The sequence below is a fragment of the Balaenoptera acutorostrata genome, chromosome 3, assembly GCF_949987535.1.
Source record: "Balaenoptera acutorostrata chromosome 3, mBalAcu1.1, whole genome shotgun sequence".
In the NCBI taxonomy this organism is placed as follows: Eukaryota; Metazoa; Chordata; class Mammalia; order Artiodactyla; family Balaenopteridae; genus Balaenoptera; species Balaenoptera acutorostrata.
This window is the reverse complement of record NC_080066.1, coordinates 24,500,665-24,516,411: the sequence shown is the minus strand read 5'-3', so window position 1 is coordinate 24,516,411 and position 15,747 is coordinate 24,500,665. Positions and strand designations below refer to the sequence as shown.

General features: G+C 43.9%; 1 protein-coding gene across 1 annotated transcript in view; it reads right to left on the bottom strand.

The window, feature by feature from the left end:
• The window catches only part of ITIH5 (inter-alpha-trypsin inhibitor heavy chain 5), an 81,268-nt gene extending 65,807 nt beyond the window's left edge, over nucleotides 1-15,461 (bottom strand). The window contains exons 1-2 of the mRNA XM_007167432.2: nucleotides 15,281-15,461; nucleotides 6,169-6,213 (exon numbers count right to left, since the gene is read on the bottom strand). Of these exons, the coding sequence (XP_007167494.2) occupies nucleotides 6,169-6,213; nucleotides 15,281-15,370 (135 nt within the window). The 5' untranslated portion in view covers nucleotides 15,371-15,461. The remainder of the gene's footprint in view (nucleotides 1-6,168; nucleotides 6,214-15,280) is intronic.
• Between the last annotated feature and the right edge of the window lie 286 nt (nucleotides 15,462-15,747).

Sequence of the window (15,747 nt, the reverse complement as noted above, 5' to 3'; positions counted from 1 at the left end):
TCCTGGCACAAGAATAGTGCAATTTACAAATCAAAACTACAATGAGATACCATCTCACACCGGTCAGAATGGCCATCATCAAAAAATCTAGAAACAATAAATGCTGGAGAGGGTGTGGAGAAAAGGGAACCCTCTTGCACTGTTGGTGGGAATGTAAATTGATACAGCCACTATGGAGAACAGTATGGAGGTTCCTTAAAAAACTAAAAATAGAACTACCATACGACCCAGCAATCCCACTACTGGGCATATACCCTGAGAAAACCATAATTCAAAAAGAGTCATGTACCACAGTGTTCACTGCAGCTCTATTTACAATAGCCAGGACTTGGAAGCAACCTAAGTGTCCATCATCGGATGAATGGATAAAGAAGATGTGGCACGTATATACAATGGAATATTACTCAGCCATAAAAAGAAATGAAATGGAGTTATTTGTAGTGAGGTGGATGGAGTTAGAGTCTGTCATACAGAGTGAAGTAAGTCAGAAAGAGAAAAACAAATACAGTATGCTAACACATATATATGGAATCTAAGGAAAAAAAAAAAGTCATGAAGAACCTAGTGGCAAGACGGGAATAAAGACACAGACCTACTAGAGAATGGACTTGAGGATATGGGGAGGGGGAAGGGTAAGATGTGACAAAGAGAGAGAGTGGTATGGACATATATACACTACCAAATGTAAAACAGATAGCTGGTGGGAAGCAGCCGCATAGCACAGGGAGATCAGCTCAGTGCTTTGTGACCACCTAGAGGGATGGGATAGGGAGGGTGGGAGGCAGAAAGACGCAAGAGGGAAGAGATATGGGGATATATGTATATGTATAGCTGATTCACTTTGTTATAAAGCAGAAACTAACACACCATTGTAAAGCAATTATACTGCAATAAAGATGTTAAAAAAAAAAAAAAAGAACAGTGCAATTTAGTTAGAAAGGAGGGCACATGGGGCGAAGAATACTGGCCAGGTACATAAAATCGTGAGGAGATGCACCACCCCAAGGCCAAGCACAGAACCTGGAATGGCAGAGGTTTACGAAAATGTGTCATAAAAGAGAGGATATAAAACCATGGTCTCGGTTTTTCCCAAAGCACAGTTCTTAAAAATCCAACACGCTTTCCATATTTGCATTCAACTCAGTATTTTGTTTAGGAATGTGGGCTGGAAAACAGGGGGCAGAAATCAAGTCTTCCTGTGACATAATAATGTCTTCATTATCTTTCCTGCAAAAGCAAAACAGATGGAAAAGCGTTTTTAGGCAGGGAGTGTCTTAATTAGCTGCTTGGGGGACCAGAGGTTTCTGTGTGACTCATGTGAGTCACTTAAGATCAATCCACCCAGAAGACATCCTGAATCCCCCAAGATGCCATCTGGAACTGTGACAGGGGAGTGTTTGCCACGGCCTTTGCCAGGAGCCAGGTCTCTTCCCAGAAGATTAAACTTCTGCTGTTTCATCCCGGTCTACGAGTTCTTTGTCGACCACTAGAAGAAACCAGCCCAAAGGTGGGAGAGAACCTCAGAAACAACCTCAGCAGCCCCTCTCACTTTACGGAGCTTGGCAATGGTCTGACTCCCGTCCAGAGATCTTTACTAAACCTGAATGCTTCTTCCTTTTGAGAAAAACACAGCTTATGCTGTTATTACGTGAAGCAGAGGACCTCAGACCGGGCACCTCCCTGATGACTGTATTCACCACCTTGGGGAAATAATTTTCCCTCTGTAGACAGAGGGTGTCATCAGCTCTGAATCGCCCATTTGCAGTAATACATTCTATAGGGCAATATTTCATTATGTTTAGAGAGGAAACACAAAATGCAATTATCATCTTTATGCAGAAAAAAAATTCCATTCTGTATACCCCCTAAAACAGGTAAACCATGATGGCTAGAGTTGGGAGCAGGGAGACAGACATGTACGTAGCTAGCTCTCAGTGAGGTAATGGTGTCCAGCACCACACTATCTGCTGAACTGACTATATTTTCTTATTTTCTACATTCTTGATGCTCTGGCATTTGGGGCTTTGATCTTGGAGAGGCTGCTCCTCCCAGGGCCAGCTGATTCCTAGAGATAGCAAATGACGCCCCTGCGAGCACACCTTCCAGATACAACCAATCAGCACGGAGCCCTCTCCCCAGACCACCTCCTTTACCAAACTCTCACACACCAACCAATATTACCCCTGCCCCGCATCACCCCAGGACCAGGTACCTGACCACTGCGGACCATCCCTGTAGTTCAGAGACTGCCAAAATTATTCCAACTACCCAATCCTAAGCTTACGCAGCATACCTAACCTGACTCATCAATTCCTTCCTGTAAAAACCTCAATAAAGGCTCTTAGCCGCATTCTCTCTCTGTCCCTGCTGCCCCCTGACTGACCCAGTGCTTCCCCACATAGCACTGCCATGCCTCTCATCCCTCGGGATCTCTGAGTATAAACTTCCTCCTTCGTGACGATCATTTCTGTGTCTGTGTGTCTCACCACATCTGCTCAAAACATATCCCAGCTACAAATTTTAGAATATCTGCTAGGAAGGGGATGCCAAGACACGACCCCTGCCATCGGGAGGTTAAAGGATGGCAGTGAATTATTTTAGGAAAACAGGCCAGTAGCTGTTAAGCACCATGGAGACTCAGAAAAAAAGATACTCCTGCTTTTCAAAACATACACATTTTTGGTGTCTGTGATACCAGAGAGCTTCATTAAAAGGGTATCTACTTAATTCAGAATAAAATCAAGGAAATCCCCAGGGGTCCATGAGCTGGCAGTGATAGGAGGGTACCAGCTGTGGTCACCACGTCCTCTTCATTAATTAGAGTAGAGAACATTCAGATTAGTGTGCTACGGCTAGAACACGAAATACAAGGAGACTCAGGTAAACGAGGGCTACAGAGGCAGGCAGGAGCCAGATCACAAGGGGCCATAGATGTCCTCAGAGTTAATCCTACAGGTGATACAAAGTCACTGAAGACATCTGCAAAAGAGAGTGATGCACCAGACCTATGCTGGAAAGATCATTCTGGTACTGTTTGGATGGGTAAATAAAGTCCACATGACAAAATTATAATACGTGTATCAATAAAAGTGAGGCTTTTAACATTCCTAGATTTCTAAGAAAATTTGAGAGATTGTATAAAACAGTCTAAGGCAAAGGGCCAAGGAAATCTTTGTAACCAAGAATGAAACCTTGAAGGGTATAAAGAACAGATAAACTTATTTATTACTCAGGAACTTAAAGCTTTTCTATGGCAACTATACTATATACAAAGTTAATAGACAAATAACAGATTTAGGGGAGAACTCTTCCAATTCAGAAGACAGAGTATGCATAGCACACAAAGATCTCCTACATACTGACAATTAGGGGATAAAAAAACACAATAGAAAAACGGGTGCAGAAAAAATTTCACAGAAGAACAACCCTGAATGGCCAATAAATATATGGGGAAAATTCCAAACTCAGGGAAATGCACATTAAAGGAACAATGAGGTATCACTTTAAATCTAAGAGACTGACAAATCAAAAGGAGTAATTATAGCACTGCTGGCAGAAATGTACATATTCATCACTGCTGATAGAAATGAAATTAAGACAGAAGGTACTAGGTGTATTCAAAAAGTAGTCTGACTACATCTATCAAAATTAAAAGTGTATGTGCACTCTGACTCAGCAATCCTCTTACTGAAAATCTCAGCCATAGAATTAAAAGCATCCACATATTAGAAAAAAAATTTTTTGCAGCAGCATTTACAGGGGCAAAAAAATTGGAAAAATATTGAAAGCTCATCAATAGTAGAACGCTTGATAAACCATCGTGTGCCAACAACCTGTAATATTTTTCACCATCTAAAAGAACGGATAGAGGTAGGCCAGGTGAGGCACTGCTGAGTGAAAATAGTAAGAAACAGAAAAATACAATCAGGTGAGAAGGCAGTTGGGTGTATGAGTGACAAGCACAGACTCAGAAGCTAGACTGCTGGGACTCAAAATCCTGGTTCAACCACCTCTTTTGGAAAGTGTAATCTTGGACAAGTGACTCAATGTCTCTGAACCTCCATTTTCTCATCTGTAAAACGTCTCTGTATTTGGTTGAGCTATGACACATGAGGCGCTCAGGACAATGCCTGGCACATGGTCAGCATGCAGGGAACAGTAGCTGTGGTTACATGGTCCCACTGTCTGAAAGCAAATACGAGAACTCTCCTACATGCCCATGTACACGAGGGTCCCCCACCTGCCTCTGCCATGTTGTTTTTCTCATGGCATCTTCTCTATTCCTAACACACTTAACCATTTATTTACTGACTGTGTCTATCTCTGCCCCGCTTTAGAATCCAAGCTCTATGAAAGACTGGGTCTTTTGCCTGTTTCGTTCATTGCTGTATTCCCAGTGCCTTGAACATTTCTGGGCAGATAGTAAGGATTCAAAAAAATAACTTGTTGGGAATTCCCTGGCAGTCCAGTGGTTAGGACTCAGCGCTTTCACTGCAAGCAGCACGGGTTCAATCCCTGGTCAGGGAACTAAGATCCCACAAGCCGCGTGGCTTGGCCAAAAACAAAACAAAACAAAAAAAGCCTTGTTGAATGAATGAATATGTGTATCTATGTCTTGCTGGGAGACTACTGTCCATGAGTCTGGTATTTCTGCACATCTTCCGAGCAGAGGCACTGGCTACCTCTGTTTTGTACTACATTTTCCAGGATATTCGTATAATCAGCAGCTTGGGAAGAGAGAGGTGGGGCTTCCCTTCAGGGCAAAGGGCGGGTTGGCTTAAAGTCCAGAGTAAAAAAGAGAATGTCTCCCTCCAGGGCAAAGATCAGGCAGGCTTAGCGCACATTACAAAAGAGTCAGGTTCCCTAAGCTTAGCGTTTCTCTCTTTTTTTTTTTTAACTAATATTTATTGGAGTATGGTTGATTCACAATGCTGTGCTCGTTTCTGCTGTACAGCAAAGTGAATCAGTTATACCTATACACATATCCACTCTTTTTTAGATTCTTTTCCCATATAGGTCATGATAGAGGACTGAGTAGAGTTCCCTGTGCTCTACAGTACCTCTCTTGTGATAAAACCAGCCACGTGTGTAGGTGTCGCCTGGCCCTCTCTGTATCACTACATGAGAACGGAGCTGGAGGAAAGGCACCAATCCTGCCACTCTGACTTCTGCTCTTACTGTGAGTAATAAATCATCCTTCATCTCTGACCCAGGAGTCTCTTGTTTGGTGCCAGCAACCATGAAACAGCAACAGACTAGCTTATTGGCTTGTAAGTAGGGTAAAAATCTAGACTCTTCACAATTCTTGACCCGTTTATGTTCACATATGTCTGTGCATGATGATGTGAACATGGACAAAAACATGAGACGATGAGGTCAGCAAACCTGGGGTATGGGGAGTCGGATTGGGAGAATAGGAGAAGGGAGGGGAGGAAGAGGCCATGCAGAAAACGATGAGAACACAAAGTTCTGGTCCAAGTAAAGATGGTAATGATTGCAACACTGGTCATGGTCAATCCAGCCTTGACTCAACTACCAGCCAGGAGTGGGGAGGCCTTAGGTAAATGGCTCATTCCTGAGGATGTACAGAGGAATCCATAGCCTCAGAGCCTGAAGGCGTGTCCCCACATTTTGATATGTCACGGCACACACAGTGGGAAGGAAGGACTGAGATCATTTCAGATAAATGCTTAGAATCCTGAACATCTATCTGCCCAAGTTCCATCTGGAAACCTCCAGCATGCACTGAGAGCCTGGACCAACTTCCATTACACAAAGCTTTAATCTACAAATGTGAATTCTTTGCTTGCTTTAGCTGTTTACTTCACAACACAGCCTTTATTTCTTGTGTAAGAACATCATAAAAAGTAAAGATTCACTTAGGTGTTGGGCTTTTTTCTAAGAAGGTCTTTGAAAACTTCACACTTCGTCCTTATAGTTCTACTGGAATAATCAGGTCTCTTTTCAGAAAAAAAATCCACTTAAAGAAAGCCTTATAAAAGCCTATAAAAGAAAGCCTTACAGAAGCTACACTGTTTCATGTTCGATTTCTTCTACATGCAATTTATAAGCTTTGGAGAAGCTGCGAACACAGTTATTGCCTGGTTCAAAATACACAGAACAGCGAGGGGAACAGATTTTTAAGAGAATATACGTGAATATACGTACCAGCCTTTGCAACAGCCTGACTTGCCTTGGGACCCTGAGTGCAACCTAGAAGAAGAAAAGAGACATAAAATATGATCGTGAGGTCATTCTCAGGTGAGTTACATGAGGGGGGTTAAAACCAATTCGAATTCACGCAAAGGGTTATCCATCCTGAAAAGCAGTTTTGACCTGTAACCAGGGAGCATCTAGGCCAGGATTAGAATTCATCCCTCTCAGACCTGGCTGACTGCTGAACCCACGATGTCACACACCCTCCTCACCTGAGGGTTCTTACATCTGTTAGGGGAAGACAGATGAAATGGCCAGGACAGAGTTCATTAGAAAATATCTGTTTTCGGTTTCCATTCACTTTTGGCTGGAAAATCGGCTCTTTGCTGTTGTGTCTGTTACGAGTAAACCTGTCAGCTCAACGCTGATGGGCTCATTCACTCCGCTCAAAACTCCAGGAAACTCTGGAAGCAAAACTGAACTTACCTTGAACTTTCTTACTGTGTTTTTTGTGGATGATTTGTTATACCTTGCCACATGCAGAGGAGGGGCATGGGACGGTAATAACATCCTTATTTTTAAAAATCATATAATAATTAACCAGCCCCTCTGGACTAATTTAAAAGTCCTAGCTGGTTGCTGATTATTTCTCATGACACATCACTGTTTAAAGAACAGAAGGGTTAACTACCGCTGCTGTGAGTGATGAATCGGCCTTTCTGGAGGGCAGTTTGACAATGTCGATCACAGACTTGGAAAATATGCTTAGACTGTATGCATGCCTTTTTCAACAGCTTTATGAAGTATAATTTACAAACAATAAAATTCATTCATTTAAAACAATTCAATGTGTTGTAGTGTATGCACAGAGTTGTGCAATCACCACGACTATCAACTTAGAACATTTTTATTATCCTAACAGAAAGGTTGCACCCCTTACCCACCAGCTCCCAACCCCAGCCTTTGCCCTGGCCCCAGGCAACCACTAATCTACTTTGTCTCTATGGATTTACTCATTGGGGGCATTTCATATACATGGAATCATACCATATGTGGTCATTTATTACTGGCTTTTTTCACTTAGCATAATCTTGTAGCATTTATCAGCACTTTGTTCTTTTTTACGTCTGAATAATATTCCATTGTGTGGATACACCACATTTTGTTTATACATTGGCCAGTTGATGGATGTTTAGGTTATTTCTACTTTTTGGCTATTATTTATAATGTGGAACTTGCATGAACATTCAGATAGAGTTCTTTGTGTTGGACATATGTTTTTAGTTTCCTCAGGCAGATACCTACAAGTGGAATTCCTGGATCATATGATAAATATAACTTTTAAGAAATAGATAAACCAGTTTTCAAAGCAGCTGTAACATTTTACATTTCCACCAGTATGCACGTCTTCTAATTTAGAAATCGTAGTTTCAGAAAAGCATCATATGGGGGAAAAATCAATAGGAAAAAAATGAATGTACAAAAAAATTCTTTGCAACTTTTAAAACAATTGCTAATCATTGGAAATAGCCTAACATATCCTTTAAAAATGGTTTGGTTAAATATATTATGATACATTGATTAATTAGAATACAGCTATTGAAAATAATAGTATGGGCCTATATTTACTGACATCAATGTTAATTTTACTGGACTTCTGTGCTGTTCACCAAATATTTCTCCAACTCTCTGCCAGAAGGATTGCATTTCCTGGCCCCCTTGTGGGAAGACAGAGCCACGGGACTGGCTCTGGCCAGTAAGTTATGAATGTTAAGTGGCGTCTGTCACTTCTGCGCCAAGGATTTGATCGCAGGTGTGAGGTCCTCCAGAACTGCCTTTTCTCACCGGCATAGTAATTAGCAACGTTTGATATGGTCACTGCTCCATCAAGCCCAAGGTCACACTTGCTGCACCGACAATCCAAGATGGACAAGTTATACAAGCAAGAAATAAACGTTTGTCATTTAAGTCACTGAGATTTGGGGGTTGTTACCCCAGCGAGGACAGTCTGGCCTGTCCTCACTTATACATTCAGACATATTTTAAGTGATTAAATCAGGTAGCAAAACGCTATATTTAACATGATCTCATTTTTATAATTGTCTACATGTGTAGAATGTGCCCAAAATGCTAATGGCTGTTACTTTTGAGTGATTAAATTCTTTTTCTTTAAACTTTTTTGTACTATCTCAGTTTTGGACAAATTACTGTGTATCATTTCCAAATAGGAAAAAAACAATAAAGATATTTCCATTTTGTTAACTAAAAGTATAACAGAAACTGGTTTAATCACTATCCTCTCCCTGATCCCTCCTGAAAATAGATAATGCTACTGTAAATTACCATTATAAGCCATTATAGAGTCTCCTATTCTACAGAACATGGAATAGAAAGAATCAGTACAGGATTTAGGTTTACATCGGCCCTAGCTCCTTATGAGAACCAAACAATGACTAGGAGGACACTGGTTTCTATTTCTAAAATGACATGGGATGATTGGGACCGTCCAAGGAAAGCCAGAAGAATCGTCCTGGGCAAGGTCTCCGTCGGGTCTGCAGGCTCAGCTCAGGCCGCTCCCTTCCTAAAAATGTGGAATAGGCTGGGGACCACTTAAGATAGCCATGGTCAGAAGGGAAGCTCAGCCCTGCTCAGGTATTATGTTCTCTGGTTGATCTAAAGTATTTCTTTGAAGTCTCCTCCTTTGTAAAATAGGTTTTCCAAGAAAATAAACAAGCATTAAGGAGAACAAGAGAGGTTGGTTTTTCATTTTTGAGATGACTATCTGACCTCTCAGGGGATCACGATGGCTACACTTCAGTCCAAATTTAGACTCAGACTGAACCAGAATCAAAACTTCCTGGTGCCAGCTAGGATTAGAAGTGGAAATGACAGCAATGTCATCTTCATTGTTTTTAGTTAGGAATTCCTGATCCCTTTTATTGTTGGAGAGTTTTCCCATGGCCTGGTAAGAACCTGGGAGTGTGGGTTAAGGACAGGTAAGTAACCGACTCCAGCTTAATGTCAAGGGCTGCCATGAAGAGTAATCTCAGAGCATGGACCCCCAAATAACAGACTTAAGAGATGGCTCAAATAGGATGTTTTGCTCCTACTGAGCTGAGCTTACTTCTCCAGCATCAGAACAGATGTCCAGACCACAGTGTTTATTGAGAAATATGAGCCACGATTTTTGCCATCAAGGACGATACTACCTACTTGAAAGAAATACACTCAGGAAGACTTAGTAGCGAGGTTATTTTTACAAAAGAAATGGAAAAAAGAAGAGTTCACTATGTTCTCAGATGACCATGAGAGGCTTTACGATGGAGGGATGGCTAGAAGTAGTTGTGTAGGATGTTTGTTGGAGTGGAATGAAAGGGGAAGAGAAATTTAAAGAGCATCCAGTTCAATATAGGAACCATGCTGAGAAGAAGCTCATCATCTGCCTCTTTAACTCACATGGACCAAGCAGCATTCCCTACCAGGATGTGCAAGGGCGGCTGAAGACTGCCTTTGCTCAAAGAATGCAGCAATAACACCATCAGAGCTGGGGGATTGGAATCTCCTCTACTCCATCATCGGGTAGTCCAACCAGAGGTAAAAAACAGCAGGCACTGCTTAATGTTCGTAATTTGGGTAACAGAGATGGTATTCTCACCCCAGGATCAATCACAGTGTTGGATCAGGATTGGGAGGGAAGAGAAACACCGTGAAAGCATTCCAGAAAATCCACAGATGGGAAAGCACAGGAAAGGAGAAGAGGAGTGAACCCTAATTCCACCCAGGGTGAGGGATGTTGTGAATAGGCAGAACAAACACATTCCCGTTAGGGATGGATGCTTTAGTGACCCGGGTCCACTGAAAGAGGGACAGAAAGGCGGGGTTCATGCCCTCAGGCTGTACTTAGGCCAGCCTCAGCCACACACCGCCAAACGGCTGAAGACATGAGTTCCCAGCGGGCTCTGTGCCAGAAATGTATCTACCCGCTGGGCTCCATCTTCTGAGGGCATTCTGAAAACCTGAAACCAAGAGCCAGGAGCTCAGGAGTCCGCTGCCTCAGAGATCTGATACAGGACCTGACACCAAACCCAGGGCTACAGGCTGGAAAGCACGGGAGATGCCACGCATCACCTGGACCGAGGACACTTAGTCTGGGAGGATCCCATCTGGGTAATTCTCTGTCACCCGCACAAAAGTTCTCTTCCTTTGGAGAAATGTTGCTGCAGGTTGTCCTGCTATGAACCTCTTGCCATTTGGGGGGCCCATAACCTCAGCAATGGAAGAAGAAACTTCTTTTGGGGGCTGAAATTCCAAACAATTTTCCAGGCAGCTGGAAAAACAAAAACAAAACCCAAACCAACTAACCTTAGGCAAGTCACCTTGTTTCTTTTAACCTGTGAGAAACAAGGGAAATGGATCTGGCTTGTGGGAAGATAATCAGGAGGTTGGGACCACCCCCCAACCCCACAAAGAAAGCTCAGGTCTCCATCCTATGGCCCCATTTTCCTAAACGGACCCTCTGCCCCTTAGATACAGAAAGCTTACAGGACCTCCAGCTGGACCTCTGACAGCACGGGGGGCACGGCTGCTTTATGTTAGCGCAACCAGGACCTTGGGAGAGCATTCGTTAGGAACACGAAGTCACATACGACTCATCGCCCAGCTCGCAGGACTCCCCCATCCTTCTCCCCACCTCCCCCCAAAGAAACCAGATATAGCTGGTTCTGGTTCAGGAGTGAGTAAATCTCTGGAATCTCTCCCGTAATACCCCTCTTCCCCATCCAGCCTTAGGACTCCATTGCAACGATCACACCCGTGCACATAAAGGAGACATTATCGAGTGGTCTGGAGCTCAGAGAATCTTTCCTTGACTTTACTTTTCAAAGCGTTAAAAAAAACCCAAAACTGGTCTTGATTTTCTTTGTTTTCCCAAATGCAAAGGTTCTGAGTGAGAGACTATAAAACTTAAAACTGCAGAAATGCTCGATTCAGGGAATTAGAAATGTATCCCCACGGTGAGTGTGGTACCAGAAGCCTACGCTGAACACAATCTATGTGCCAGGAGCTACAAATTAAAATCATATTTAAACAAATTACATTACATTGTAAACATGAAAGTGGCGGTCTTTGGAGGAGTCACTGAGAGCCCGGCTTGGCATGCAGCACTCCTGGGTTCTAATCTAGGCTCTGAAATATCACTTGCATGCATCACTTCCCCTGGGTGGACTTCCATAGTTCTCCTGGAGCATAAGCTCGCTGAGGCCTTCCTTGCAGTGGCAGAGATTCAACCAGGCTGTACATAAACAACCAAAATAGCTAATAGGACCTGAGTGCTTACTATGTGTAAGTGCTGTGCTGAATCAACTCATTTTATCCTCACAACAAACAGGAGCAGAAGTGGGTTTGTTATTTTTTTATTTAATAGTTTATTATTGTTTAGAAGCTAATAAAAGGTAAGCGTCAGGATCCTTCACTTGCACGGTCCCTTAACAAACGGTGGTATTCGTAGTGTTTGTCAAAATGTGTCATTTGCTGTGATTTATTTATCATTCTAAATAAATGTTTATTTTAGCACTTTTAGCATTTGGCATTTTTCTTTAAGAGGGCTTTGCCCATTAGGTAAACTTGACTCCTCTCTCAAAACTTAGATCCACCCCCGTCTATGAGGTAGGAACCATTAACAACGCCATCTTGCAGGCGAGGAAACGGAGACCCAGAGAGGTTAAGTTACTTGCCCAAGTACACACAGCCAGTAAGTGATGGGATCCAGATTTGAACCCAGGCAGTCTGGTTCCACTTGGGGTGCTCTTAACCATACACTTTATTGTTTCTTATTATTTTTACATAGAGCTCCTAGCAAACTCTCCCTGACACTCAACACTTGGTGCCTACTATTATCCTGTAAATTAAAAACTGCTTTTGTATAATGGGAACGTAGCTCCATCCTTAGTTAAAGAAACCATATCAGTTTGAGGGACTTCCCTGGTGGTCCAGCAGTTAAGAATCTGCCTTCCAATGCACGGGACGCGGGTTCGATCCCTGGTCGGGGAAACAAGATCCCACATGCCGCTGGGCAACTAAGCCCACGAGCCCTCATGACACAACTAGAGAGAAGCCCGCGAGCCACAATGAAGACCCGACACAGCCAAAAATAAATAACTAAATAAATATTTTTTTTTAAAAAAAGAAACCATATCAATTTGAAAGCAGGCTGATTTTATACAAGAGCCTTGCTTTTTAATATTGATTTCCTGAAAGGTTCTTTCAAAGCTGAATTAGTCTAAGTGTGGTCCATGCATCACCTGCATCAGGATCATCTGGGTCCCACCCAAACCTAGTGGATGGAAATTAATGGGGGTGGGGCATAGGAATCTGAATGTTTAAAGAGCCCCCGAGTGTCTTTCTGCAAGATGAAGTTTGAAAACCACTGCTGATAGTGGGTTTATTACACTACGGGTAACACTGTTTACAGATGAGGTGTAGAGGGAGGAAGGGACTTGAATCTAGGATATTATTAGTAATATTTTCAATTAAAGGTATATAACAAGCTAATAGGCAAGTTGCAGCACAAGAATTGCCACACAAGCTAATAGGCAAGTTCAGGTACATTAAAACTTACATATTCATTGACATTTAAACATTGTTCACCAAATACCATATGATATCACTTATATGTGGAATTTAAAACTGGACATAAATGAACCTATCTATGAAACAGAAGAGAATCAGGGACATACAGAATAGACTGGTGGTCGCCAAGGGGGAGGGATGGTGGGAGAGGTTTGGATTGGGAGTTAGGGATTAGCAGATGCCAACTATTATATACAGAAAGGATAAACAACAAGGTCCTACTGTATAGCACAGGGAAGTATATTCAATATCCTGTGATAAACCATAATGGAAAAGAATATGAAAAAGAATGTAAATATATATATGTATAACTGAATCACTTTGCTATACAGCAGAAATTAACACATTGTAATTCAACTATACTTCAATAAAAAATAAATTTTAAAAATTGTTCACATATAATTTTGAAGACCATAATTATTGAGACCAGAGCACTAACTGCATTGCCAGGCACCATTCTAAGTTCTAAGTATATTAACTATTTTAATCTTCAAAATCCTTTTAATTAAGTAATCTCATCATCCCCATTCTCAAGATGGGTAAATAGGGGCTCATAGATGTTAATTAACTCCCCAGTAAGTGCAGAGCCAGGATTCAAACCCAGGAAGTCTGGTTCTGGAGCCTGTGCTCTCAAATCCTACATCTTATACACACACACAAATTTTTTTAATACAGTAGGGATAAAAAGGTAAAATCGCAAATTTTCACAGAACTTTATATTTGGAGTCTTTTCTGATTTAGTCATTTTCCAGATGAATAAATAGTGTCGTGAGTTGACGACTGCATGAAGTCACTAAAATGGGCTAAACCTGTGTTCTTCTATTCAGGGAAGTTCAGTGTTAAGCCTACTTGGACTTGCAGATGTCAGAGCTTTAGTCCCTCCTCCTAGTTCACAAACAGAATCTTTGTTTCAGTGCTTCCCACATTCTTCTCCCTCCGCCCCCTAAAAAAAGTTTTAGGATCTTTACCCTAAATTCCTACCCTCAGCATTTCAGCTGCCCAAGCCTAACAGCAGCCACCAACACTAAGTGCTGACTCCGTTCCCAGCACCTTAGGTGTATTAACTATCCAATCCTCATCACCCTATTCTCTCCCACTTTTCACAGAATTGGAGATTGAAGCACCCAGGACCTTGCTCAGCGTCACAGAGCTGGTAAGTGCCAGAATCAGGAATCGAGCCCAGGCACCAAGTCTATGCCCTTAACCACTGACCAAAACAGCTACCATTTCTTGAGCACCCACCGTATACCAGGTCCTTTACATAAACTAACAGCTGGATCCTTACAAGTATGCTCAAGAGGAGGTGTGTTCCGTGCTGTGATGGACAGTAAAGGAAGGCTCAGAGAAGGTAAGCAGCTTGTCCAGGCCACACAGCTGTAAAGGGCAAAGGAGAGACTAGCCTTTCGCTCTGGATCCCAAGCCTGCATGTTTCTCCTCCGCCGCACAGCCTCCTGGAATTTTTATGGGTTATTTCTCCTGATAGTCCTACAAGAGAATGACCATTTCTTCCATTTCACAGATAAGCACATCCTTGAGGGAGCGTCAACATGAAAGTAACTACGGGATGTTTAGGTAGATTCTGTTTTCCAGATCTGCTCTTCAAACCAAGGTGCTGGGAAAGGGGACAGAAAGTATACTTGCTTATCTCTTCTTCCCATCCTGTGAAAGCATGCTATCAGCTAAACAACTTAAATACGTGTGTGTAAACAGCACCAGGAGCCTTTAATCAGGACAGAGACATTTCTCCCTATAAGGTCTGCGCTTTGAAAACTGTTCCAACCTGTTTTATACTCGTCAAAGAGCTTTCCTATCCATGGGGCATTGTACTGAGATTTCATATTTGCAGGTTTCATTCACCTGTGAGGTTAAGCCATTTTAAAAACCCTGGCAGATACACAGAGTATTAACCAGGGTAACTGAGACCCTTTGGTTCTTGATCCTCTGCCCATCATCTGGCCACCTTTAAACTGCTAAAGCATTGATAAGAACCTGATGGAAAGTCGTGTTCTCCCTGTTTTCAGATGGGAAAAGCAGAGGCTTCCAGGAGTTTGGAATTTTTCCTAGATGTGCTTTCTCTCTGGAACAACTAGGAACCGACAGCAACAACACACTACCCCACACACGAGCCTTAAAGAATCCTGTAGTTAACCTGGGGCTCTGGCTCAGAAATGAACAACAAAAAACTAGCAGAAACCCGCGCAGGTAACAGGAGCCAAGGAGATTTGGTTCTGCAGGATTTTGAAGTGGCAGACACAATTCTGCAAGAAACTTCGCCAGCCAGACGCTCTCCTCGAGGGACCAGTAGATGGGGAAGTTCCCGAGCAGAAGGCTGGGGACAGAGAGGAGGTGGAGGGACGATGTGACAGGAGATGGGGGTGAACCCTCCCTTCTTCGCGTCCAGGAGCCTGTCCGGCAGCCACGCGCCCGAAGGAGGCGGTGGGAAAGGGCGGCAGCCCGCGTCCCGGGCCCGCCCTGCGGCCCCCCGAACTCCACTTACTTGCTCCGAAGTGTCCCCCCAGCTCTGCGCCTCTTCCAGCGACCCCGCGCAGAACGGCAGGGCCAAGCACAGCCCGAGCAGCGGGAGCATGGTGGGGCCGCGGCGGTGGCACCGGGACGCGGCGGGACGTGGCGGGACGCGCGGGGTACAGCGCTGGGTACAGCGCTGGGCTCGCGGCTGCGAACGCGCGCGGTCCCGCCCCCGCGCCCTCTTGCCCCGCCCCCGCGCCCCACAGGCCCCGCCCCTTCACGCCCCGCCCGGGCCCCTCACCACCACAGACCCCGCCCCACCGCGCACCTCCCGCCCGCGCCCCGCGCACCCCTCCCCGGCCCCGCCCCCGCGCCCTTCGGTCCCGCCCACTCGCCCCTCCGGCCCTGAACTCCCGCGAGCCCCCCGCTTCCGGCCCAGCACTCCCGCGAGCCCCGCCCCCGTCCTGCCCCGCCCCGCCGCACGGGCGCCGGGTATTC